The sequence below is a fragment of the Mustela erminea genome, chromosome 7 (assembly GCF_009829155.1).
Source record: "Mustela erminea isolate mMusErm1 chromosome 7, mMusErm1.Pri, whole genome shotgun sequence".
NCBI classification, from domain to species: Eukaryota; Metazoa; Chordata; class Mammalia; order Carnivora; family Mustelidae; genus Mustela; species Mustela erminea.
The window spans coordinates 102,036,067-102,062,879 of NC_045620.1; the positions used below are offsets into that span (position 1 = coordinate 102,036,067).

Here is a 26,813-nt window from a genome sequence, read left to right on the forward strand (position 1 = left end):
ACTGGGCAAAAGATCTGAACAGACACCTCACCAAAAAAAGATATACAGATATAAAACAACTTAATAACAAAGCTTTTGTTATAAAAGCTAAATTTTCTTTTACCACCACTTAACAAGACACTTATCCTAAGAACACAGGTGCAGATTCAATATTATTTTTCTTGAAAAGGTACAAATATGTTAAAGAATCTACAGGAAAAGATAGACATATAGAGTGAAGAGATGGGAGATTTCAAGGGAAAGGAAACTTTTTTTTAAAGATTTTAAAAATTTATTTGGAAGAGAGAGAGAGGGATCATGAGCGGGGCTGGGGGGAGGGTAGAGGGAGAAGCAGACTACCTGCTGAGCAGGAAGCCTGATCCAGGACCCTGGGATCATGACCTGAGCCAAAGACAGACACTTAACCAACTGAGCCACCTAGGCAGCCAAGAAGGAAACTCTTTAAAAAGAACAAATGGTATCCTAGAATCGAAAAACACAATATTTTAATTTTTTAAGTTATTGCCTGGAATTAAGAGTAGACTGGATGCAAAAAAATTTTTTAAAAATCTATGAACTTTAAGACAATAAAGTCAGTAAGACAGAAATCTAGACTGGAAAAAAGTGGAGAGGCTCAATACCCATGGAATAGTATCAAGCAGTCTAACATATATGGAATAGGAATTTCACAGGAGAGTAAAAACAGAATGGGACAGAAAAAATTTTTGAACAAATAATGACTGAAAATTTCCAGAACTGATCAAAAATAGCAAATCCACAGGACCAGGGAGTTCAGCAAATCCCAAGGAAGATAAATACAAGAAAACCACACCAAGGCATATCACAGTAAAATTGCTGAAAAAGAAAGAAAATCTTGAGAGAGAGGGAGGAAAAAACATATTGCATATAGGGGAATGACAATAGATGACTTTTCATCAGAAATTAAAAATACCAGAAGAAAACAGAGTAACATATCTAAGTGTCGAAAGAAAAAAACATGTCAATCCGGATTTCCATTCCCAGAAAAAATATCATTCAAAAGTAAAGGCAGTTCTGGTGAATGCCCATTGTCTTTGTAACTCTGAAACATGGGTCTCAACAGATTTACTCAGAAGTCTTCTTCATTCAGAAAAACAACACTGTCCCTTGGAAGCCACCTTGTTTTAATCTGTCAAAAGTAACTGCTGTCTGAGAGACCATATGCTGCCAAGATTACCTGCAGTAGAACGGGCTCCTTGGCAGGGGGCAAAGAAGGTCTTTCCAACTGTAACTTTCATGGGATGCTGGGGCCCATGACCCAGGAATTCCAAACTGGTTTCCAGATACACTGCCAGAAGCCTGAATTCCTACTCTACTGTCTTTTTCTTTTTAGTATTCAACCCATGCTCTAATAGCTTCAATTAAAAACAAAGGATAATGATGAAGAGCCTGAGTGGCTCAGTAGGTTAAACAACCAACTCCTGGTTTTAGTTCAGGTCATGATCTCATGGGTCAGGAGATGAAGCCCTGTGATGATCAGGTCAAGGGAGAATGATGGACACTTTTTCATTAAAAAAAAAAAAATTGATTTGTTTGAATTTCAGATGGACATGAAACTATCACTTCCTGAAAAGCTCCCCCAACACCACAACTGCTCTGGTTTCCCTCTTGATTTTCTGGCTACCTCTGAGGTTCATCTATTCCTCCACGAGGCTCTGTTCTAGACATTCTCTCTCCCTCCCTCTCTCTCTCTCTCTCTCTTTTAAGATTTTATTTATTTACTTGAGAGAGAGTGACAGAAAATGAGAGAGGAGAGGGTCAGAGGGAGAAGCAGACTCCCCGTCGAACAAGGAGCCTGATACGGGACTTGATCCCAGGACTCAAGGATCATGACCTGAGCCGAAGGCAGTCGCTTAACCAATTGAGCTGCCCTGGCATCCCTTGACATTCTCTTTTAACTCTAGACAAGACATTTTCCCCAGAAAAACGCATTCCTCATCAGCAACCAATCACCAAGTTCTGTCACTTCCACTTTGTTGAAACTATCTTCTTCTCTTCATCCTTTCTGTCATTTACTTACTTCAGACCACCAACATCTCCTATAAAATAGAACTACAGCCTTTAGCTTGGTCTCTAAACCTCTGACCCCTTACTAATCTGTCCTCCATATTCCATTCAGAACGATCTTCTTAAATCTAAATTTGATAATTCTCCTTTCCAAAGTCTTCAACAGTTCCTCAATTGTTTTTAAGATGAGGCCCAAATTCCGTAAATTGGCTTTCAAGTCCTTGCATGAATGAAACCCTAATTACCTCTATAAAAGCTTTCTCCCACACCAATACTTTCTTGAATTTTTCACTCAAGTTAAAAGGAACTTCTTTCCAGTGTACCTTCTTCTGCCTCCAGGATTCAGCCCTCAGATCTCAACCTCAATATCACTTCCTCCAGGAAGTATCCAAAGTTTGGGTAAGTAGCTTCTCCTTTCTTCCTCTTACAGTGTCTCATACATGCTCCTTGTCATAACACTTGTTACTTTGCTTTGACAGTACCTCTATTCCTATGCTTTTCCTACTAGACTGGAAGCTCCCTGAGAGTGGAGACAAGTTATTCTTACACATCGCCGTATCTCTAGTATCTAAAACAATTATTGGCACCTAGTAGGGATATGTTTTGAATGACTCAATTAGAACGTTGTAAATGGGAAAGAAAGGATGGTTTTCACATGTTGAGAAAAGAATATACTTCAGGAAATGCTGTTTTAGGTGGCTTTTTAAGAAGAAAGGCAAAATTAGATAGCTTGCAGGGCAACAAGGGTCTGCTGAATGGATGGCTGGGTATACATAGGAGGAAAGGGGCTTACTGAAGTCAGGGCACGGTGTGATATGGAACCACTCACACCAGCAAGAGGGTAAAGAAAGAGGCGAGTTAGGGAGAAGAGATTGAGCACCATAAGGCTGAGGGGAGTCTGAGGATTCAGAACATCCACGAAGAATGTCTAACAGGTCACTGAAAAGATAAGAGCAATTCTCAGAAAGGAGGTCAAAACTATGCACAAAGATGAGGGAGCTGTGGTAAAGAGGAGACTTGAAGTGTTCACCTAAAGAAGTTTCTATCGTGCACTCCTCCACTTTAAATATTATCATGCAGGAGTCTCTGGGTGGCTCAGTGGGTTAAGCCTCTGCCTTCTGCTCAGGTCGTGATCTCAGGGTCCCGGGATCGAGCCCCGCATTGGACTCTCTGCTTAGAGGGGAGCCTACTCCCCCCCCCCCTTCCTCTCTGCCTGCCTCTCTGCTTACTTGTAGTCTCCCTGTCAAATAAATAAATAAATAAATAAATAAATAAATAAATAATGTCGTGCAGAAAGAAAAGTTTGAGAATGGTTTGTTGACCCCAAGAGGGTAAAGGGAATATGTGACTCAGATGGAAACCATAAATAAATTACCAGGAAATGGTTTTCCCCATCATGCCATACAGAAACCAAATTATGCCAATTTTCCCCCCAAGGTTTGAAATAGAACTTGCCAAGTTTGAGGGATTCTAGATAATGCTTCCTGTCAGATGAGGGGGAGCTTGGGTAGGTGAGCACCCAGGATAGAGAGAGGAAGCTATGGCTGATTTGAGAAGTAATATTCAGGAGCAACACCAGAGCGGATAGTTTACCGCATGACTGGGAAGTCCTTCTCAGCTGGTCAGGGGCAGGGTCCAGGAGTGAGGAGATAGAGAGAAGCCAAGACCCTAAACCACAGTAAGAACATGGGAGGAAGAGCCTGGAGACTTGAATGAACCCCAGAGGTTCGTCAGACTCTTCCCCCAGGGCTCCTGGCAGCCTGCAAAAACCTTCCCCATGGGCTGGGAAGGCAGCAGGTGTAGTTACCTCCTTAGCCTTACCCCCCCCCCACCTCTGCATCCTCTCCTACACCAGCCATGCTAATACCACTTAAGTCTTTCATGCTCTCTTTAGCCTCTGAGTCCTGCTTCAGCCTCACAGAGAATCACCTATGCCTGTGACTGAGAAGGAAAAAGCATGAGCCTGGTATACAGATGGTTCTGCACCATCTGCCAGGGTGAGCTCAGCGTGGACTGCTGCGCAGTCAGGGGCAGTCCGGAGAGAGCTGCAGAAGCGACAGTCCCCAGCAGGCAGAACTTTGAAGAGCACACTTATGCCTTGAGGTAATGCCTTTACACTGTCACCAGGTATAGTAACTATATTTTCTTACTTCCTGTGTTCTTGACGCTCTGGCATCTGTGGCTTCACTGGCTGGGGAGAGACTGCCCCTCCTAGGACTAACCAAGTCTTCGAGAGAGCAAAGGACATGCCCTGCAGCACACCTTTCATAGGCAAACGGATCAGTCTAGAGCCCATACTCTTAAACTCCCTCTTTCATGGGGCGCTCACAGGTTGAGCCAGCTCTAATCACCCCAGAGCCCGCTAAAGTTTTTCAAACTCGCCAATCCTAAACCTGCTTGCACTGCCTAGCCTTGACCTTCCTACAGACACCACAATGCAGAGCATCACTGCCTCTGACACCTAACAGACCCAGGTGTTCCCCCATATGGCCCTCCACGGCCTGCTGTGCCTCCTCCTTCTGGGAAAACTGTAAGAAGTTCTTCCTTCGTGGTAGTCCTTTCTGTGTTGGCATGCCCTACCATACCCGATTAAAACAAATCCCAGGTACATTTCAAACCCCAGGTAAGTACGGGCTAGATGGCAAGGTCCTTGGAAGGAACAAGACTGAAGACTGGTGTTGAAGGGGTTTGGGAGGGGCGCCTGGGTGGCTCAGTGGGTTAAGACTCTGCCTTCGGCTCAGGTCATGATCTCAGGGTCCTGGGATCGAGCCCCGCATCGGGCTCTCTGCTCAGCGGGGAGCCTGCTTCCTCCTCTCTCTCTGCCTGCCTCTCTGCCTACTTGTGATCACTGTCAAATAAATAAATAAAATATTAAAAAAAAAAAAGAAGGGGTTTGGGAATGACCTGAATAGGCCCATGGAATGTGGACCCATGTGGTGTCTGTTCCTGCTCACCATAAGGTCCCCCATGGCACAGGAGGCCTTTGGTAATCAAATAGATGAGGTGGATGTCAGCTAGACATCTTCCTCAGGATGACTGTGCATGTCCAATGTGCTCACGTGCCAGCAGCCAGGTGGGAGGGACAGAGGGAGCAGGTGGCCTTTGCACTGTGGAATCCCTCTCACCAAGGCTGACCTGGCCACAACCACCACTCAGAGCCCAAGTCGCTGGCAGCAGCACAAGCAAGTCTCTGATGACACTGTGTCTCACGGCCCCAGCCAGACTCCTTAGAGCAGGCTCGTCACGCCAGGCCCCTTCCCTCACAGAAGGAGAAGCAGCATCTTTTCTGGAAGATTCACTGACTCTGCATGCGGACTTGCTTTTCCTGCTGCCGTATTTCCGGCAGCCTGTAGAGTAAGCTGTGGGCTCAGTGTCCTTTTTATTTGATGCCTGCCACCCAACACTCCTTCTAACCAAGGACCATCTTGTACAGGAAAAGAAACCCAAGACAAGAGGCTGAGGGGCTGGGGAGTCTCGATCTTACCGTGCCCCCATACACCCACTGCTCTGAGGCAGCGGACTTTAAAGTGTTGCAACAGCTATAGGAGAGTTCCGAAAGAGAGTCAGCATTCTGGGGTTGAGGCATTGACCTGGACGATGCAGTTTCTTCTGTGAACCAGGAAGCAACACATACTTTTGCAGCTTAGCCAGAATCTAAAGGTTCAGGGAGCAAGGAACTGAGAGCAGTGTTGCTTATGGGTAAGCCTACTGCCAGCTTCGTACAACTCTAGTTGTGGTTCGTGGACCAGCACCACTGGAATCACCTAGGAGCTTCTAGAGATGCAGCATCTCAGAACTTACCCCAGACCTAATGGATCAGCACCTGCATTTTAATAAAATCCTCTAGTCATTCTACGTGCACATTGCAGTTTGAGAATCACTGGTCTAATAGACTCACAACAATTTTGTGTTTTACTTTTAAATCTCTGAGTTCTGCTGTTTAATTCTTACAGTACCTGAAGGGTGGGTGCTTTCACCAGGGATACAAAATGATTCCAGTTATGTGGAAGCACAAACGACACTCCTACCTGGCCATTTCAGGACCATGATGTCTCTAGGAAATAGATGTCTCTAGGAACTGATCCTGATTACCAGGGGGGAACAGGGTTGCTGCTACACAATGTGGCAGGAGGGAAGGTAGATGGAAATTAAGGAGCCTCTGGAGGGATCTGGGTGGGATCCCTTGTGTGAGCGAGTACCACCTTGCTCAGAGCTAAGAGTCATCATCACTATAACCTTACACAGGCAAGACCTTTGCTAAGGCCTCTAGCTTCCCACAAAGGAAGACTCAGGCCACAGCCCTCGGTAAGGAATCCCACTCACTAAAGCTCTAACTGAAGACAAAAAGAACATGAATTAGATGGTAGAAAAGGGAAGTAATAGGAAAAATTGTGAAAGAGTTTAGAACGGATATCTGTAGAATGCTAGATGTTGTCTAGAGCCTCCTTCTGAATTATCTTGCTTCTATAGGTGTTTTGTTTTTCAATATCTTTGAGCTATTTTACAACTTTGTAAGTTAAAGAAAACTGATTGCAATGCAAAGGATTTTATCTAGAGGTGCAAATAAATTTTGTCCAATGGAAGTGCAATTGATCACCCCACCCTCCTCCAAAATCAGCTGAATATCTAACAAATTCATTTAATCATTCCTGATTTCTTAGATACATCTGCTCTTTGGAGTCTCCTTTGTATTTTTTTTTTGAAACACCTTTATTGGTTCCCTTATTAATTAATGAGTTAAGTAAAACTTTCAACATGTGTCAACTTTATTTTTGTATAAGAGTCATGATTTGACCCTTTTAAAAAATCATCTTTTAACAAAAGACATGAATACCAGCTATGAACTCAAGACTACTTGCATGACTAAGAACTATAACTTCTATCCATATTTTCGTCCTTTCTGTATCATGTATAGATTTAAATATTTTAACTAGTTTTATTTTTATGTATTCTCTTTCTCGCCCTCATATAGCATATGTCTATATACTATAGGGGTATGCCAGTGATGGTTCACTTGACAATTTAATTTTTAGAGTGCTGAATATTAAGATCAGAGCCAGAGGAGGAGAGGTCTTTGCCAGAGATACTGGACTGGTGCTGGACTCAGCTGAAAAAAACTGGACTTACCAAGTACATAAATCACACAGAATTCTGGTTGGAAATTTTTTTAAAGTCAAAGTATGGTCAAAGGAGTGGATGTGGGTGCTGAGCAGCCAAAGATATAACTGTAATCTGTATCTGTATATATTTATTTGTTTTTACTACCAACGTCCAATGCTATTTAATTTGGGGACAGTCTTCTAGCATAAGGATCTTTGTGGGAGACAAGGCCAGTTATATAGGCTTAAAAAAGTCAAATGCTTATATTTAGGATTTTGAATCTGCAGCGAGTGTTCCAAAGCCACAGACAGCTGGCAGCCAGTGTCCCTGGTGGGGACCTCCGCAGCAACTTCCTAACCAGAGCCTTCCTGTGATGTGAACTTGGCTGTCACCAAGAGGCTGTCATCTAAGTGAAATGTGACTATGGAAGCATGCTCAGAGATGCTATCCTGGCTCTGAAGATGGAGGAAGGGGCAGGAGCCAAGGAATGCAGATGGCCTCTAGGAACTGCAAAAGATAAGGAAATGGATTCTCCCCTAGAGTCTCCAGAAGGAATGTGGCCCTGCCTGATTTTAGCCCACTGAGACCCATTAGACTTCTGACCTCTAGACTGGGAGATAATATCTTTGTGTGTTTTAAGGCACTAAGTTCATGGTAATTTGTTACAGCGGCAACAGAAAACAAATACGGGAGGCTACTGTAACATTCCAGGAAAAACCTGATAAGAACATTTAAGAGAGTGGCAGCACAGGAGGAGAGACCTGGTTTGAAGGACCATTAAGGGGATAGAGATGAAGGACACAGTCAGGAACCAGGGGTGTGTATAGGGTTGGGTGGTGAGGGCCAGACAGAAGCTAAAGGCAATTCCAGGTTTCTCTCTTGGACAAATGGGTTTATTGGTTAAAATGAGGGACAGAGGCCAGTGTAATGTGAGTGTGAATGTGTGCGAGAGAGCATGTGAAAGTGTGTGAGAGTATGTGTGAGTGTGAGAGTGTGTGTGTGAGAGAGAATGTGAGTGTAAGAGTGAGAGAACATGTGTGAGAGATAGTGTTGTGTGTAAGACTACGTAAGGGTGAATGAGAGAACGTGAGTGTGAGAAGTGTGTGGGGTATGTAAGCAAGAGAACATGTGTGAGAGGGTATGTGAGTGGGAGTGGGAGAGCACGTGTGTCTGAATGAGAGTGTGTGAGTGTGTGGGAGTGAGAGATGTGTGTGAGAGTATGAGAGAGTGAGAGCGTATATGAGTGAGAGAGCATGTAAGTGTAGAAGTGTGTGTGGGTGTGTAAGTAGGAGAACATATGTGAGAGAATATGTGAGGGTGAGTGTGTGAGAGCACATGTGAGTGAGTTATGGTTGTGCGAATGAGAAAACGTGTGAGAGCACATGAGTGTGAGAAAGTGTTGGAGAGCGTGTGTGAGGGTGCGTGCAAGAACATGTGAGAGCATGTGTGACAGAGTGAGTGAGAGTGTGCGTGCGTGTGAGCAAGTACAGGAAAAGGAGGCAGATCTCTTCTCATACTACTCAGCTCCTTTCTTTCAATTCCATTTTTACCAAGAAACCTTCTAATCTTAACTCTCAAGCTTTCCCTACTGGGAATAACTCATGCTCACCAGCCAACACAAACAGCTGCTCTGCTTGTCAGTTATATTTTTCAGTCTAAATTAATGAATTGCCATTTTAGTCATAAACCAGGCTCCTGTCAGTTTGGTCAGACCAAAACAATTTACCAGGGTCTGATTTCTCCCAGATGAGCTGACAGAGCTGAGCTTCTGCCCCTGCAAAGTGGAGGATCAGACCCTGAACCACAGTGACCCCAATTATGTCTCCTTACGTGGCACAGCTTCCCTGCACTCGTGGCTGTTTCTCCCGACCCCTGCCAGCCACGGGTGCAGGGAAGCTGGGTCGGGAGAAAGACTGTGGGAGAGGCTGCCTCCTGCTTTACCCCTGCGTCAAGCCAGTAGAGAATCAGGAGGTTGTGCGCTTGCAACTCAACAGCTACTTATAGTTCACACTGAGATTCCCTCAGCTATACCAGGGACCTTGTCTCCAGAGGACCCAGCCCTGTCTAGATGCCCTGCTTAGCAGATGCAAGCCCAGGCAAGCAGTTCAGGGAAACTGAGGGAATGAGGGGGTGAGTTCCTGTTGCAGTTGACCTGGAGGTGGCTGGTTTTCATCATAAAGACATCCTGGAAAATCTGAGAAAGAAAGTGACTTTCAGATACACTTTATTTCTTTACCTGTGGCAAACTTTCAAAATGACTTCTGAGTAAAAGAGGGAAAGCAAAGACCCTTTGTCCCTCACAACACTAGGGGCCAGGATTGCTGATATCCACCCCTCTGATTGGGAAACCAAGGCTCTTGGAAGTTTTTTTTTTCTTTCTTTCTTTCTTTCTTTTTTTTTTTTTAATTTATTTGCTAGAGAGAGTGAGTGGGAAAGAGCATGAGAGGGAAGAGGGTGACAGGGAGAAGCAGGCTTCCTGCTTAGCAGGGAGCCTGATGTGGACTTGATACCAGGACTCCAGGACCATGACCTGAGCAGAAGGCAGATGCTTAAGCACCTGAGCCACCCAGGTGCCCAGAAGTTAAGTTTCTTGTCCAGTATTGCATCCATCAAATGTCAGGGCCCACACTTGACTTCAGACTCCTGATGCCCTAATCCACATCCTCTGTAGTCTGACCTGGGTTTCTGTCCCATACGACCTGGACATCCTTTCCTCATCAGCCACCCCATGCAAGTGTCTGATGATTTTCCTGCTTAGAGGAACCATCCAGCAACAATACAATCCTTCAACGATAAGTGCTCCAGATTCCCTTCCGACATGCTCAGCTCTCCGCTGGGTGCTGGGGAATCAGATGAAAGACGATGACCAGCTCTTGTTCTTGAAAAGCTTATAAAGCAACAGAGTTTAAATCACAGGGTACTCAGGTCACACAGCTGGAATGGGAATCATCAGAGTCACAGAGGCAGGAGGGCCTGAATCCCCTGTGGTGGACCATCTCCCAATAACCGTGGTCTACACAGTGTTTTCTAGACAAGGAAACTGAGGCTCAAAGAGGTAAAGTCATTTGTCTCAGGCCATACAGTGGTATGTGGCAGCCTGGGTGGCCTGTGATCCCTGATTCCATTTCCTTTTGCCATACCTCCCTTCCATTTCTCTGGTTCTGCAGGGTTCTAGACATGGGGAGGACTCCTGGACCAAAATGAGGCAAGTCTCATGAGAAGAAGGGTAAAGGAAGGGTTCCTTGGCCCTGCTACCAGTGCCTGCACCACAGGCCATCCTCCTCCTCCCACTACTTCACACCCAGCTTCTCCAGGACCATCGGGACCCCACCAATAAGTGCTACTTACATATTCTTTAATGTCCTTCGATTTCACAGCCTTGTAGGAATAATATGCAGGGTAAAGAGTGCCAAATATAAGCCTGGAGGGAAAAGAGAGAAAAAAGAGAAATGTGATTTTCTTTCATCCTATTTGATGGGAAATGTCTGTTTTCAATGCCAAAAGCAGTTCTCCAAGCTACAGAAGATGCTGATTTGTGGCCTGATCTAGCTTTATGAATGCCCTGAAGGTTTCTTCTCGTGGCTGGGCCGTGCTTAGGAACCTCTGTCCCGTTTCAACTGCACACCCATCTTCCTTTAATCTGTGGTTTGGGCAACATAAAAGAGTGATTCGGGGGTGATGGAAGCCAAAAATGGGGGTGAGAGTGGGGGTGGGAAGCCAAGCTGAGTAGCCTTGAAAAGGCTCGTGGCCTCTGAAATTAAAGGTCAAACTCTCCTCTCCTGCTGCTAATCCCCACTGATGCTCTGTAAAGCCCGCCCACACCGTTGGCTTCCTTCTCCAAAAAAAAAAAACCTTTCCACTTAAAGTTCCTTCAAAATTTCCCTCCCCTCACACTGGATTCCAGCATCCTGCAGCCAGAATCAGCCTTTCAAATTCTGAATGCAGTCTTCCCAAGACACACATCCCAACCCCACCTTGACTGGCTTCTCACTGCCCCATAGTTCTCCCAGCCCTCATTCTCTCCACCTGGCCCCATCCCCTCTCAAAGCCTTTGCCTCTGCTGTTCTCACTTTCTGGAATTGTCCCTTTCCCTTTCTTTGCTGGTTAATGCCTGTTCATCCTTCAGATCCCAGCTCCGTCATGCCTTCTTCATGGAAGACTTACCTGACCTCTCCGACTAGGTCAAATCTCCTATGACACAAGGTACACATTATCAAAATGCTGTTTTACGACTAGCTGTGATGCTCTCTGATTGACAGAACTATTTGAAGTATCAGTGCCTCTCCCAATTGAACTATCAGTGCCTTCAGAGTGCAGAATAAATCTGCTTTGTTCAACAATGTGTTCTCAGTGCCTATCCAATGGAAGGCTCTCAATGGATATATTTTTTAAAGATTTTATTTATTTATTTGTCAGAGAGAGAGCACACGCACAAGCAGCGGGAGCAGCAGGCAGAGGCAGAGAGAGATACAGGCTCCCCGCTGAACAAGGAGTCCAAATGGGTCTCCATCCCAGGACCCTGGGATGAAGACCTGAGCTAAAGGCAGCGGCTTAAATGACTGATTCACCCAGGCACCCCTCAATGGATATTTTTAAGTGAATGAACTGACAGAATGTTAGAGCTAGAGGGGTTTAATCCTTTCATCTGAGAGATGAGGTCACCTCCCAGGTGTAAGCTGTCTGGGAACAGAGCCACCCTGGTCCCAGGCCCCACAGGAGCCAACATCTCCTGTAATAGCCCCACAGATGGAGCTTCTAGGATCCCTGCAAGGAGGTCTCTGCAAGGAGACACCATACTCCGGAAGCCCAAACCCATGGCTTCCTCTTCAGGTTATTTAGAGGTCATACAGAGAACCCAGGCCAGATTCAATGTACCAAGCAGGGGTCGGCTTTCCCATAAGATCTGTGGCCAGGTGACACCTTGACCTTCCATATTTATCAGGTTTCCAGGAAAAACAGAAGGTGAATGGAATTGAGTCAGTTTCCGATGATGAAAGAGAAAGGGTTTTGTAACCTTGACTCACACGGGCCTTTCACCAAGTGCTATATAGGCATCACTGCAGTCCTCAGAATGGCCTGGTAAAGGAACCTCTTTTATAGAAGGGATAACAACACGTGGATCCCTTAATCACTTGCTTGTCTAAGGTTGTGGGACCATAAGGAGAAAAGCAGGGGCTAGGACCCAGCCAGCTTGGCCTCCTCCAAGCCTGGCTTCTCACCACCACTGTCTACTGCTTTTGAGAGCGAGGCCATCCTCTGGAAAGGCCAGAATTATGCCTGGGGAGCAAGAGAAGCCAGCAAAGGGGACAAAAGAGTAGTCTGAAAACAAGGGAGAGGGAGGAAAAGAATTTAAGAAAGAGAGAGAAGGCAACAGTGTCAAAGGCAGTGGGTGGGCGGAGGGGGAAACACTTCATGGAGGAGCCTGCTGGGTTCAGTCATGGGGCAGCTTGGTGAGGGAGGTCCCTCCAACCACTCCACCCTGCCCCAGCCCCAAGCATCCTCGGATATCAGGGAGTCTTACTTTCCTAGGAGGCCTCTCCTGACCTTGTCGCATCTCCCAACCAAGACTAAGGTTCCTCTCGCTGTTCATAGCGTTGTGACTCTGGACGTCGCCCTTTCCTAGCCCTGATCCACACCACTTGCCATGGTTTATTCAGTGTCTGTCTCTCCTATAAGAATATATGCTTCCCAAAGCCAAGGATGGCATCTTTCTCATTCATAACCACGCCTGGGGGCCTGGCAAGTGTTCAGGAAGTGCATATTCACTGTGTGACATTTCAGAGTGGTGAAGCAAAAGCCAGAGCCCTCCAGGGGACACCTGTGACCTTGGGACTGAGGTCTGAGCATCCGGGGACGCCAGACGGCACCAGGCTGATTCAGCAAAGCCTCTGGCACGGTGCCACAGGTTCCGGAGAAATAAACACACCATTCCTTGGCACAGATGCCCCGGTTATTAGCATGTCTGCCAGGATGGTTCTCAGCCCCTGCCCTGAGGCAGCATGTGAGCTGCTGAAAAGAAAGAATTGGAAAATCCATCATGACCCCAGGCTGGCTGGATGATCTGCTCCTCTTCGAGCTCCGGTGAGTAGACAGGAACACCAGTGCCATCAGGGCGGTCACATAACTGGAAAGGCCCAAGGGCGTCCAGACAAGAGAGGGCATGCTCCGTCTGCCGGGCTCCTGACGTGAAGTGGCTGCCCATGTCCCCCTGCATGCCACCCCGCCCCATATATGACAGCATGGGGACAGCAAGACGAATTTGCTTCTCAGTCTCCAAAGTCTCAATAATGTCTCCTGGTGAGCTTAGCACTTCACCGCTCAGGGAAAGGAGAGTGGGATTCAAATGGCAAGTTCTTCCTAATCCGTCTGGAGACAAGAAAGAGCAAATGAACCACATCCAAGCCAAAGGGTTGGGGCACTTAACGTCCATTCAGACCAAGTCCCTTCTCCAAAGGCCGCAGGCACCCTCCTTCCCAGCCTGACGGCCCACCCCTGATCCCACGGCCAGCAGCTGTCCCTTCTAAGCCGTGCTGCCTTGCTCACAATCTGTGACTTCCTGCCCGCGTCTTAGTGCGTGATCTTTCCACAACTCCACAATGCTTTTCCTGATGAAGTCCCACTAATCCTTTAAGACCCAGCTCAAAAAGGCCACGTGAATCTCTGGTCACTTGTCCCTCAGAATTTTCTGGGCACTCTACTACAGATTTTATGTAGGAGTTTTAATAATTAATCGTTAACAATAATGATGGCAATATCACTGAGTGCTCACTAATGCCAGGCACTGCTGTACGGGCTGGACACGTTCTCGCACGTCAGTCCCTCCGTGCCCAACTGGGATAAGAATTCTCACTACTCCATCTCACAGACTGGGACAGCGAGGCCAAAGGAGACGGAAGAGGCAGGAACACAGGTGGGATGTGGACCTGACGAGAGGCAGCCTGACAATAGGGCCCTCCTCCTTTCTCCTTCTGGGGTGGCCTGTGCTGGCTGAGTCATCTCCCCGGCCAGACCACGCAGTTCTGGTCTAACTGGTGGGGTCCCTAGTGCCTGGCACAGCCCCTCCCCAAGTGGGTACCTGCTAAGTGTCTATTGAGTGAATAAAGATCAAAGAATTGCAATCGCTCTCCAAGGAGCTTAACCCACTTGACAGATTCACATACCTCTCTGCACAAGGTCAGGAGGAAAGCACTGACATACTTAAGAGGATCTAGAGTACTTAAGCGCTCAAGGCTGATCCCAGAAGAGGGACGGTGGAAGGCCTGAGTGCCTCCCTCTAGAGAGGAGACCAGGCTCTGGCTAACACACTCCTCCCAGTTATTACTGGACAGAAGCTCACACCGCACCCCCCAGCCTCAGAGCCCTGCACCCGCCCTCCCTTCTCACCACTGTCATTTACTGCTCGCCTAGAGCCCTCACCCCTTACTGCCTCCATTTACCTGCCTGACACATTTCTCCTGTCTCTGCCCTTCATTCAGTCTCTGGCTGTAAGTTAGGGGTCTTCATCCAGGGGTTGCCTCCCCAACCACCTCCACAGCTGTCTTATCTACAAGGGACCAAGAGTCTCATCTTCTAAGGCAAGGATTCCCAGCCAGGGTGACTTCTTTTCCCCAGACATCTGGGTGATGCCTGGAAATATGCTGGTTCCCACACTCAGAGAATGCCAGTGGCATGTGGTGGATGGAAGCCAGCGATGCTGCTAATCATCCCACATTGCACAGAACCCCTCCCCCTGCCCAACAAAGAACAATCCGGCCCCCAAAGCCAAAAGTGCCAGAGTGGAAAAACCGTGGTCTAGCGTGCTATTTCCCAGTCCTTGGCCATGGATTCTTCACCCAGTCATCAAGGACAATCCACTCCCAAGAGTTTTTTTTTAAATGCCCAGTGTCCCAGGCAAGACAACAGATGCTCAGATAGGAGGAGACAATCCCAAATGGCAAAGACCACATATCTATCCCATTGGTCAATGTCAGAGAAAACGCAACTCTGCAGCTACTTATCAACTTCCTGGAGCTCTGGCCAAGGGAAGAGAGGTATTGTTCACATGAATAGACCATAACTACAATGCCAGTTACATTCACCAAGGAGGAGTGCTTACCATTCCTGGAGCCTGCAGGGCAGCAACTGCTGGCCTACAGCTCAAGTACAAGCTGTGACACAGGTGGCTGCTAACCTTGGCCAAGACTTCTGCAAACAATGAAACACAGTGTTTTTCACAGACTTCTCAGGCATCCTAGTATTGGAGTAGCATTTCCCAATCCCAAAATATGATGAAAAAATTTTTTTAAAGATTTATTTATTTTAGAGAAAGAGTGAGATAAAGCACAAGCGGGAGGGGCAGAGGGAGAGGGAAAGTAAATTCCTAGCAGACTCCACTTTCAGCGTGGGGTCTGACACGGGGCTCTAGCTCATGGCCCTGAGATCACAACCTGAGCCGAAACCACGAGTTACATGTCCAACCGACTGCACCACCTGGGAGCTCCCCCGAACTGTGTTGAAAAATTTAAAAATCAATGTTAGGAACATTTTTTCTAAAATTAATTTTTTTAATATAAGAAAAATAACAGGCCTACTGTACATTTATTTGTATAATGATAAAACAGATTGAATTCAAGGAATGGGACACCACTCAGGGGCTTCTAGAATGCAGAATTTCTTGACCTGGGCAGTAGTCACACAGAGTTTTGCTTTGTAATTACAAATGTGCATTAAACTGTACACATATGTTCTATGCACCTTTTTTGTATGCGAATGTTATATTTTATAATTTTTAAAAGTGATGTCCCATATCTGAAAAAAAAAAAGATTTTGCATGAAAGGTCTTCTAAGTCATGAAGGTATACTATTTCCTTTGAGCATTAAAAGGCTATTAATTTTTTTTTTTAGATTTTTTAAAAAATTTATTTATTTGACAGACAGAGATCACAAGTAGGCAGAGAGGCAGGCAGAGAGAGAGGAGGAAGCAGGCGTCCTGCTGAGCAGAGAGCCCGATGCAGGGATCGATCCCAGGACCCTGGGATCATGACCTGAGCTGAAGGCAGAAGCTTAACCCACTGAGCCACCCAGGCGCCCCAAAAGGCTATTAAATTTTACACTGATTACATTTTGTGTTTTCTGTTACTAATTTTAAAAATGCAATTTCTTTTTTTTAAAAGATTTTATTTTTTTATTTGACAGACAGAGATCACAAGTAGGCAGAGAGGCAGGCAGAGAGAGAGAGGAAGGCAAGCAGGCTCCCCGCCGAGCAGAAAGCCCGACTCGGGGCTCGATCCCAGGACCCCGAGACCATGACCTCAGCTGAAGGCAGAGGCTTAACCCACTGAGGCACCCAGGCGCCCCTAAAAAATGTAATTTCTAATTGCCGTTCTCTGAAGGTTTTTTCTAAAAGCTTATGAATCAATTTTTATTACTCTCTATGAGAATTAATCTCCAAGATCATTTCTAGTAGTCCATTCTAATAGAAGGATGTTCCTTTCTTTTTGAGCTCCTACTGGCATTCAAATAAATACACTATAATTTTTAATATGAAAAACCTTTAAGACATGACATATATTTGAAGTCTCCTATATATTCTTTCCTGATATAGCCCCCCTCTCTTCCTCCCCCAAAATAACCACCAACTGAACCCGGTGTTTATCATTCTCACCATGTTTTTATTAACTATGTTAACCGGGCATAAATGAAAAAAAGTTATACTTGCTTACACATTATATAAATGGAATCATACTCCTTATATTCCATTGAAATATGTTAATTTCACTTTGTGCTTTTGAAATTTGGTCCATGTTGATACAGATCTTTCTAGATCATTTTAAACCACTATATGGTATTTCACCATGTGAATACATCACAATTCGTTTATCCATATATAAATATGTACCTATTCAGGCATATTTAGGTACTTCCAATTTTTTTTTTTTTTTTACTATTTCAAACAAGGCTGTAATAAACATTCTACTACATGTTTCCTGTGCACATGTGAAACTTTCTCTAGGGTAGATACATACTGTGAATCGTGGGGTACGACACCATGTACCATGCACCATACAATGCAAATCTACTCGCCAAGGAAGTTCTTCAAGTTTTGACTTGAATTGCTGCAGTGTAGAAAACTTCTAGTGTTCCCCTTCTTGCCAAAAGGATAGAGATTTAAAATTTTTGTCAGTCTGAAACATGGGAAATGGTATCTCATGCATTCTGTTGGCCATTTGGGCTGCTTAACTGACCTATTTCTACCCCCCATTAGCTTGTATTTTTCTTACTGATTTTTAGGACTCCTCTGAAAATTCTGGGTATAAATCCTTCCTTCCATGTGCATTGCAAACATCCTTCTCTAGTAAAAAAATCTTTTAACTTGGTTTGTGGCACCTTTTGCTGAATAAATTTTAAATTTTACATGGACAAACATATCAATCTTTGATTTTATAGCTTGTTTTTGTACCTCGTTAAGGAAATCCTGGTCACATATATTTTCCCATAAATTTGTATAACATTTGCTTCTTCACTATTAGATTTTAATTCACCTGGATATATCTTTATGTATGTTGCGAGTTCAGGATTCAATGTTATTCTTTTCTGTATGGATCCCAATTGTCCTGGTAACATTTACCTAATCTTTCCCACTGGGTTTCAGTTCTGCCCATCATATGTAAAGTTTCCCAACATAGTCAGGTGTTATTTCGGCTCTCCATTCTGTTCTACTGGTCTACCACCTGCCTATGCACTTTTACCACAGTGTCTTAATTCTCAGAGCTTTATAATAAATTCTAATGTTCTTAAAATCATCTGGCCTATTCTCAGACTTTTTTCTTTTCTTTTTTAAAAATTTTATTTATTTTATTTTGTTTATTTATTTGACAGAGAGAGATACAGTGAGAGAGGGAACACAGCAGGGGAAGTGGGAGAGGGAGAAGCAGGCTTCCCATGGAGCAGGGACCCCAATGTGGGGCTCAGTCCCAGGACCCTGGGATCATGATCTGAGCCAAAGGCAGACGCTTAACGACTGAGTCACCCATGTGCCCTCTCAGCTTTTTTCTATACAAATTTCATAATAGCTTGCCAAATTCCATGAAAAACTTTACTCAGATTTTGGTTGGAATTGCAATGTATTTATAGATTTACTCAGGAAGAAGTACCATCTTTGTTATCAGGTTTTCTCTCTATGAACATGATCTTTTCCATCTATATATGTCATCTTTAATGTCTTTTCATGGTATGTTATAAATTTTTCCATAAAGATCTTGGACATGTTTTGTTTTATTTATTCCTAACTACTTCTGGGATTTTTGGTGGTATTGTGAATTTTTGAATTAGATTTTCTATTGGTTACTAACGGTATACAGGAATGTTTTTGATTTTCCATGTTGAGCTCAGAACTACTAATCTTGCTATAATCAAAAACAGTTGGGAGCCTCCAAGGCATTACACTAAGCGAAGGAAGCCAAACTCAGGAGTCAACATGCTGTATGATTCCATTTATATGCTCTTCTGAAAAAGGAAAATGTATGGAGATAAAAAAACAGATCAGTGGTTGCTGGGGCTAAGAGTGGGAGGAGTTGACTATGAAGGAGAATGAAGGAATTCGGGGGATGGAACTATCCTACACCTTGATTGTCATGTGGTTACACACTGTATGCATTTATTAAAACTTAGAATTCAAACACGCAGTTAAAAGAAAAACCATACTAAAGAGTGACTTTTACTAATTATATCTCAATAAACATGGCCTTTTTTTAAAAAAAGCATTTAGAGGAATTCACACTCATAAGTGTGAGTGTACGTGTGTGACTCCAAAAACAGCTAAAGCCAACCTGGGCATCAGCCTCCCAGCTCTAAAACAACTTCCTGATAGCAGAGGGTCCATATGTGATGAAAAAAAGAATCATATAAATCATAATGCACCTCCAGGCCCTGTTACTACTCTAGCCCTGAAAGATGTACCACGGGCCTGGGTTCTAAACACAGCTAAGCAAGCCTGATCTTTACCATGCTGCTGCAGAGCACATCCTCACTCACAGTGGTGATCCAGAAGCTTACCTGGGCACAGTTGCTCAGGTTGGGTGCACAGCTCAAGATTCCCATGGTACAGCAAACCACCTGGGCTTTGGTTGCCATGGGTCCCAACCTTTGGGCCTCTGCTTCTGCTTACCCACTGTGACCTTCTAAGAAGATAGAGGAGAAAATACAAAAACAGCAGAACTGGCCCATTATGCATTTTGGCCTCTTGGCAGTTATATTTTTAAGATGTATAAGCTACCGGGGTGCAGTTATATTTTTAAGATGCATAAGCTACCATGGTTCAGTGAGTTAAGCCTCTGCCTTCGGCTCAGGTCATGGTCTCAGGGTCCTGGGATCGAGCCCCTCATGGGGCTCTCTGCTTGGCAGGGAGCCTGCTTCCCCCTCCCCTCTCTCTCTGCCTGCCTCTCTGCCTACTTGTGATCTCTGTCTGTCAAATAAATAAAATCTTTAAAAAAAAAAAGATGTATAAGCTACCATTTACTTACTGAATGTCCGTTATGTGCCAAGATCTGCGCAAACTTCATAATAAGCATTATCACTTTTAATCTCTGTCTAAACTTATGAGACAAGTATTATTGTTTTTCTTGTATTGCAGATGAGGAAACTGGGATTTAGTGAAAACTGAGTAACTGAGTTTAACATTAGTCAGGGGAGGAGGCCAGACTCAAACCCAGGTGTGTCGGGTTCCACTGTCCCTGATTTGTTGCTTTATTGACCTGACCACAATGCATGGCTCAGAGGCTGCAGTGATCCCTGAATGAATGGATGGATGGATGAATGGATGAGGACCAGAGGGATAGAAAGAGTGAATGTTGCCTGCTTTCTTGCCTAAGAGAACTCAACTCTGGCCCTGTATTATATATTTATTGACACAGGTGACAAATATAACTACAGGGTTCCAAGTACATGCACTGTTTATACAAACAAGTCACTCTCTTGTTGATCTGGGCAGAACAGAAACAAGCCACATCTGCCTTGGCAAGGGATTCTGCTGACCTCTCTCTGCAGTCTTTCTTTCCTGTGGTGCTCCACACCCCTACTCCTGTCCGGATTTGGAACAAATGACATACACGAAACTCCTCCTGGGGTTATGCCTCTCACAAACATCTCATTTGCATATTTGCTCATTTGCCGCATACCACAAATCTCTGAGATCACCGGAGTTCCTTTCCCATTGAACATGAAGACAGAGAAACAATGACAAACTGAAGTTTAAAGTGCTTCAAGGTCTGCAGAAGGCCTTCCACATCCAACAGGACTCGAACCCAGGCCTCCTGCCTCCAAGTCCACAACCATTTCCCAGCCCACACTGCCTCCCTTAGCACAGAGAAGGGGTTTTACAGCTTGTTTAGAGCTGTTTGTAATCAGTGTGATAAAAACCCCAATTTAAATTGCATTGCAGAATTACTCCCAAACCCAATTTAGAAAAGCACAAAACGGAACAAACACTGCAAATTTTCAATTCATGCTGTTAAGCTTTCAACTCCGCAAGCCAACCCACTCAAATCCTGCTCAAGTATCAGTCTAAATATATATTTTTTTAAGTCTAAATTGTAGAAATTTCCATTCTTGAAAAATCTAGAGGCTGAGCTTTGGCATCAGATCTAAGATAGACTCCAGCCCCATGACTGACCACCTGCGGGACTGCAGGTGCATTTCTCAATGACTCTGAGCCAGTTTCCCTAAGTGTATAGATCAAAGTACCTACTTCTAACAGCCACCATGCAGATTCAATGAGGCTGTAGGTAAAGATTTAACGAGCCAGAAACACCACAGATGAATGACAAATATTAATTCCCTTTTCTATAGAAATTATAACTTCAGATGCCAATTCTTTTTTTTTTAAGATTTCATTTATTTATTTGACAGAGAGAGAGATCACAAGTAGGCAAAGAGGCAGGCAGAGGTGGGGGGGAAGCAGGCTCCCCACTGAGCAGAGAGCTGGATGTGGGGCTTGATTCCAGGATCCTGAGACCATGACCTGAGCTGAAGGCAGAGGCTTAACCCACTGAGCCACCCACGTGCCCCTCAGATGCCAATTCTTTTTTCTTTTTTTAATTTTTTATGAACATACAATGTATTTTTATCCCCAGGGGTACAGGTCTGTGAATCGCCAGGTTTACACACTTCACAGTCAGATGCCAATTCTTAACCACAAAATATTTTTTGTTCAATATTAAATATTTGTTGAGCACCTAGTACATACCCTGGGTCTTCTGGCAGGGAAGGCAGCCAGCACACAGGTAATTATACAAATAATTGATTGATAACAATCACTGTGTTGAGTTATGCTGAGTATTTTTTTTTTAAGATTTTTTTATTTATTTGTCAGAGAGAGAGAGAGAGCGAACACAGGCAGACAGAATGGCAGGCAGAGGCAGAGGGAGAAGCAGACTCCCTGCTGAGCAAGGAGCCCGATGCGGGACTCGATCCCAGGACGCCGGGATCATGACCCGAGCCAAAGGCAGCTGCCCAACCAACTGAGCCACCCAGGCGTCCCACTGAGTATGTTTTGCAGGAGAAAACAAATTTCTTCACAATAACTGCCCTGTGGCTGCTCATCTCCCAGCTCATGCCCCTCCCCCAACCCTGTGTCTGAGAGCCAGAAACTGGACACTCAGCCAGAGGGTCCCCGGGTAAAAGGTTATGGTTTTCTCTTCCTGTGAACTTCCTTGGAAGCCCCTACAAGGAATGTATTTGGTGAGAGGAAAGGACCGATAGGGTCCAGGAATTAGTGGGAGGGACTCATTGAGGTGGACTTCTGGGGTTGGCACCTGTGGGGTACCTGTGGGGTTTCCTGTGGACTTCTCTGCTCAGCTCGTGCCCTTCCTGTCTCACGCACAGCAGGTGCTGGTATCATCCTGCCTAGCCCACTTGGAGGTCTGTACAATGTGCATGGACCTGCCTGGGGAAGGATATCTTAGGGCTCTAGGGATAGAGAAGGGAACAAACCTTTAGTGATGCCTGTACCAGGCACTCATCCCCACAGCAATCAGGTGAAGTTGCGACTGCTTTTCCCTTTTTACACAGGAGGGACCCGAGACTTAAGGAGGTTTCATTCATTCATTCAGCAGATTATTCAGTACATTCTATGCCAAATTCTAAGTCCAACACAAGGTCACCGAGCTGCTTAGTGGGTGAGCTGGATTCAAAGTCCACACAGCTTCAAACTCCTTGCTCTTTCCCCTCCAATACAGTATCTCGAGAAGGTCAGAGATTTTATTCTCAGGATCACCACAAAGTGATTGGGTTGACAGGTATATCAGAACAAGATAGGCAGTAGGGCAAAGCTGCATGTATACTAAGAATCAAAGGAAAAGCCGAGGATGATGGGTCCAAGTGCCTCCTCCACTAGACTAAGAGCTCTCTGAGGGCAAGGATGGGGACTTCTCCATCTAAGCATCTCCTGTGTTAAACACAGAACAGGTGGCACTCACAACAATACACACGAAATTCACATGCACTAGCCTAAGTGAAAGAAGCCAGACTCAAAAGGCAAAAGGCTACATGCTGCGCGATTCCATTTATACGGCACTCGAAAAGATAGAACTGTAAAGACAGAAGACAGGTGAGTTGCCAGAGACTAGCGTGGGAGGAGAAGATGACTACCGGAGGGGCTGGGGCATATTCTGGGAGCAGGGATGGAACCTTCTATACTTACATTGTGACAGTGCCTACATGAGTACACGCATCTGTCAAAGCTCACAGAACTACGCAATAAAAATAGTGAATTTTACTGTATGCAAATAATACTCTAACCAATTTTTTTTAAAGATTTTATTTATTTATTTGACAGAGAGAGATCACAAGTAGATGGAGAGGCAGGCAGAGAGAGAGAGAGAGGGAGAAAGAGAGAGGAGGAAGCAGGCTCCCTGCTGAGCAGAGAGCCCGATGTGGGACTCGATCCCAGGACCCTGAGACCATGACCTGAGCCGAAGGCAGCAGCTTTAACCCACTGAGCCACCCAGGTGCCCTCTAACCAATTTTTAAGTTTATTTATGCAAGCAATCTCTACATCCATTGTAGGTGTAGAGACTCCAATTCACAACCCCGAGATCAAGAGCCGCATGCTCCACTGTTTGGCCAGCCAGGTGTCCCCTCTAATTTTTAAAATGGGGGAAGAAAAAGGGGCAGGCGAAGAATGAATACTAGCAGAAGTAGATTTACAGTGAAGTTAATCAGGTTAAAGCTTCAGGGCCCCTCAACTGTTTGGGGCCCTGGGAGGGGTCCTAGCAATGTGTTCATCAATTTTTTTTTAAAGATTTTATTTATTTGTCAGAGAGAGAGCACACACAAGCAGGGGGAGTGGCAGGCAGAGGGAGAAGCAGGCTCCTTGCTGTGTCGAAAGTCACACAAGGGGCTGGATCCCAAGACCCTGGAGATCATGACCTGAGGCAGACGGTTAACTGACTGAGCCACCCAGGCATCCCTGGGTTCATCAAATTTTTTATGACTTTTTCTGAAAAACTTCCTGCTCTCCACTGTAAAAGCTTCAGAACCCCTGAAAACTAGACCCACCCCGAAACAAGTGCAAGAAAATATCCAGAGAGGAAGGATGGCAGATTCCCAAGGTATTGGACTCAAGTGGAAACTGACAGAAAAGAAAAAGCTGGTTCTAGTTGACAGAGGTAGAGAAGACAACCCACAGAGAAGAACCGGCATGGACCAAAGTGCACAGGCTTTCCAGGGTTTCCAGAGATGACACGAGCACCAGGAATTTGGTGGTCCTACGCTATACGTCCACTACCCTAGACCCATGTGTCATTGTGTGGTCTCCTCAGCCACACCAAGCCATTCTAGGCAAGTAGGAAAGCTGTGACCTACTGTGTGTGAAAATTCTAGATGCTGGTAAGCTGGTGTAACAAGCATTTGTCATTCTTCTGGCTCCCTGAATAATAATGACCCCCGCTGCCTTGTGTAGTGACGTTGTTACCTTACATACCTGAAGCTGAAAATGGTTAATGCTCACTTTTCCAGTTCCCCTTGCAGCAGGAATGTGGGCCTGTGGCAGATACACCTGCTCAGGTATGAACCAGATCCTTCTGACTCTGTCATTCAGCTACACAGAGGCTGCGTTCCTCAAGCTCACAATCCCATGATGCCAAGTGCACAGACTACCAGAAGAGGCTGGCCCTATACGTCAAGTTACTGAGTTTTTGATGGTTAAAATAAGCCAAGTTAACAGAGTAGAATGCAGCTAAGATTAAACATGGTTCTGTGTCTAATAAGTATTTGCACACCCATGTTCATAGCAGCATTATTCATAATAGCCTAAGAGATACACACAAAACAAAATGTGATTTTATGTGTGACAAGATGTGTGAGACTAATAAATATAAATATGATGAAATATTATTCAGCCTTAAAACCAGGGGCACCTGGGTGGATCAGTGGGTTAAAGCCTCTGCCTTTGGCTTGGGTCACGATCCTGGGGTCCTGGGATGGAGCCCCACATCAGGCTCTCTGCTTGGGGGGGAGCCTTGCTTCCCTTCCTCTCTCTCTCTGCCTGCCTCTCTGCCTACTTGTGATCTCTGTCTGTCAAGTAAATAAATAAAATCTTTAAAAAAAAAATAAAGGAAATCCTGATACATGCTACAGAATGGATGAACTTTGCGGACATCAGGCTAAGTGAAATAAGCCAGACACAAAAAAGACAAATGTTGTATGATTTCATTTCCCTGAGTAGACTCCCTCTGATAAATCTACTACTTACATAGATACTACTCTAGATAGGTCAAATTCGTAGAATCAGAAAGTAAAATTGTAGTTGCTATTGTTTAATTGTTTAATTGTAGTTAATTTAATTTAATTTAATTTAATTGTAATTAAACAATTGCCATTGTTTAATTGTAGTTGTCATTGCTTAATAGGTACAGAACTTCAATTTTTAATTTTGCAAGATGAAAAAGTTCTGGAGTTTGGATGAGCAATAACGCAAATATACTTAACACCACTGAACTGTACATTTAAAAGTGGTTAAGATGGTAAATATTGTTGTTGGGTTTTTTTTTACCACAATTAAAATAAAGTAAATGTATGATGTTTATGAACCAAAAAAATCTTGACATGAATATTTGTTAAAATCATCCATATTTGAACATTTAAAAGAACAGAATTTGCTTTGTATAAGCCATTAGTTCATTTAATCCACAAATGGCTCAGTCTAACAAATTCTAACAAAAATTCTAACAAATTTAGAAAAAATGGAATAAAAAAATGGAATATATAACCTTTCAAGTTACACCTGTTCTGTTTCATGGTACAACGCTATTTACTTAATTTACTGAAATTGTCAAGCCAAAAAAAATGTACCAATTTTAGAAGGCACTGTCATCTCTCAATTCATTAGAGGATATCATGACATAAAATGAGTGAAAATTAGCAAGCAATGCAAATACGTTTTTTTAAGTGGTCTGGTGGTAGAGAAAGAAAGAAAATGCTGTATATTATGTTCTTTCCAGAAGTTATACCACTAAATAGGTTCCTGCTGTTAATACCTTAAATATTTATTTTTTTTATATCTTGATTTGTTCCAGAAAGGATCTGAGGAGGCTGGATTATAAATAATCATGTGATTCATAAGAAATTATGATTCCCGGCCACTGGGCTTGTCCAAAAAAAGTTTTGGGGCAACCAGCGTGGTCACTGCTGTCATCCCACCCACAGGGGAGGGAGGAGCTAGAGGACCTGGTCTACACCTGACTCCTGTGCTCACGGAAGAACAAAGATGGTCTGACACAGGGATGTTTGGCCTGCCCAGAATTCCTGCCTCCCTGATTCAACCCCAACAGCCTGAGAAAAGAAAGCAAGCTAGAAAATAGCCAGGTTTCCTTCGGGGAGAGAAATTTAAGATTTAAGAGGAGACTCTCCAGCACATGTCTTAATTATGAGGGGCAGAGAGGGAACAAACACAGAGGATGGCTGCGAGACACAGGTCCCAGCTGGGTGTTCTCCTAAAGTGCCTCCAGACTGGCCAGCTTGCACCCTGCATGGAGAGCACCGGCACTGCCCGTGACGCACAGAGCCTGCTTCCCTGCGACCTCGCCAGCAAATGTGGACACCTTGGCTGTGCTGACTGCACAGCTCCAGGGACTCTGACCACCACCAGATGTAACCCAACCCTGTTGAGGACGGTGAGGCCCTGGTCTGGGTAATAACTGTTTTTGATTCTTGTAAAAGTAATCCTTGGTACTGTTCTACAATGGAATAACACCTAATAGTTAAGAAGTTGGAATATAAGACACAGTTTGCTTTGTTTAGAAAATAAAGATATGCCTCCTAACCACATAATGAGTACTACTGGGGTTTGGGTTTTTGTTTTGTTTTGTTTTGTTTTTTAAGATTTTATTTATTTATTTGACAGAGATCACAAGCAAGCAGAGAGAAAGGAGGAACCAGGCTTCCGGCTGAGCAGAGAGCCCGATGTGGGTCTCGATCCCAGGACCTGGAATCATGACCTGAGCTGAAGGCAGAGGCTTTAACCCACTGAGCCACCCAGGCTCAACATGGGGCTCGAACCCATGATGCTGAGACCAAGTCACGTGGTTCACCAACTGCGCCAGCCAGGTGCCCCGAGAACTACTCCTAAAGGACTGTGCCATTTGTTTCTGCAGATTTGAAAAGAACAGATAAAACTAGGTCACTGAGAAGGAGAGAAAGATTCCCAGATTGGG

General features: G+C 44.7%; 1 protein-coding gene across 4 annotated transcripts in view; it reads right to left on the reverse strand.

Moving 5' to 3' along the window:
• The window catches only part of REEP1 (receptor accessory protein 1), a 104,448-nt gene that overhangs the window by 44,652 nt on the left and 32,983 nt on the right, over positions 1–26,813 (reverse strand). For all 4 annotated transcript variants that reach the window (XM_032352684.1, XM_032352685.1, XM_032352687.1 and 1 more), the window contains exon 2: positions 10,474–10,546. In XM_032352684.1, the coding sequence (XP_032208575.1) occupies positions 10,474–10,546 (73 nt within the window). The remainder of the gene's footprint in view (positions 1–10,473; positions 10,547–26,813) is intronic.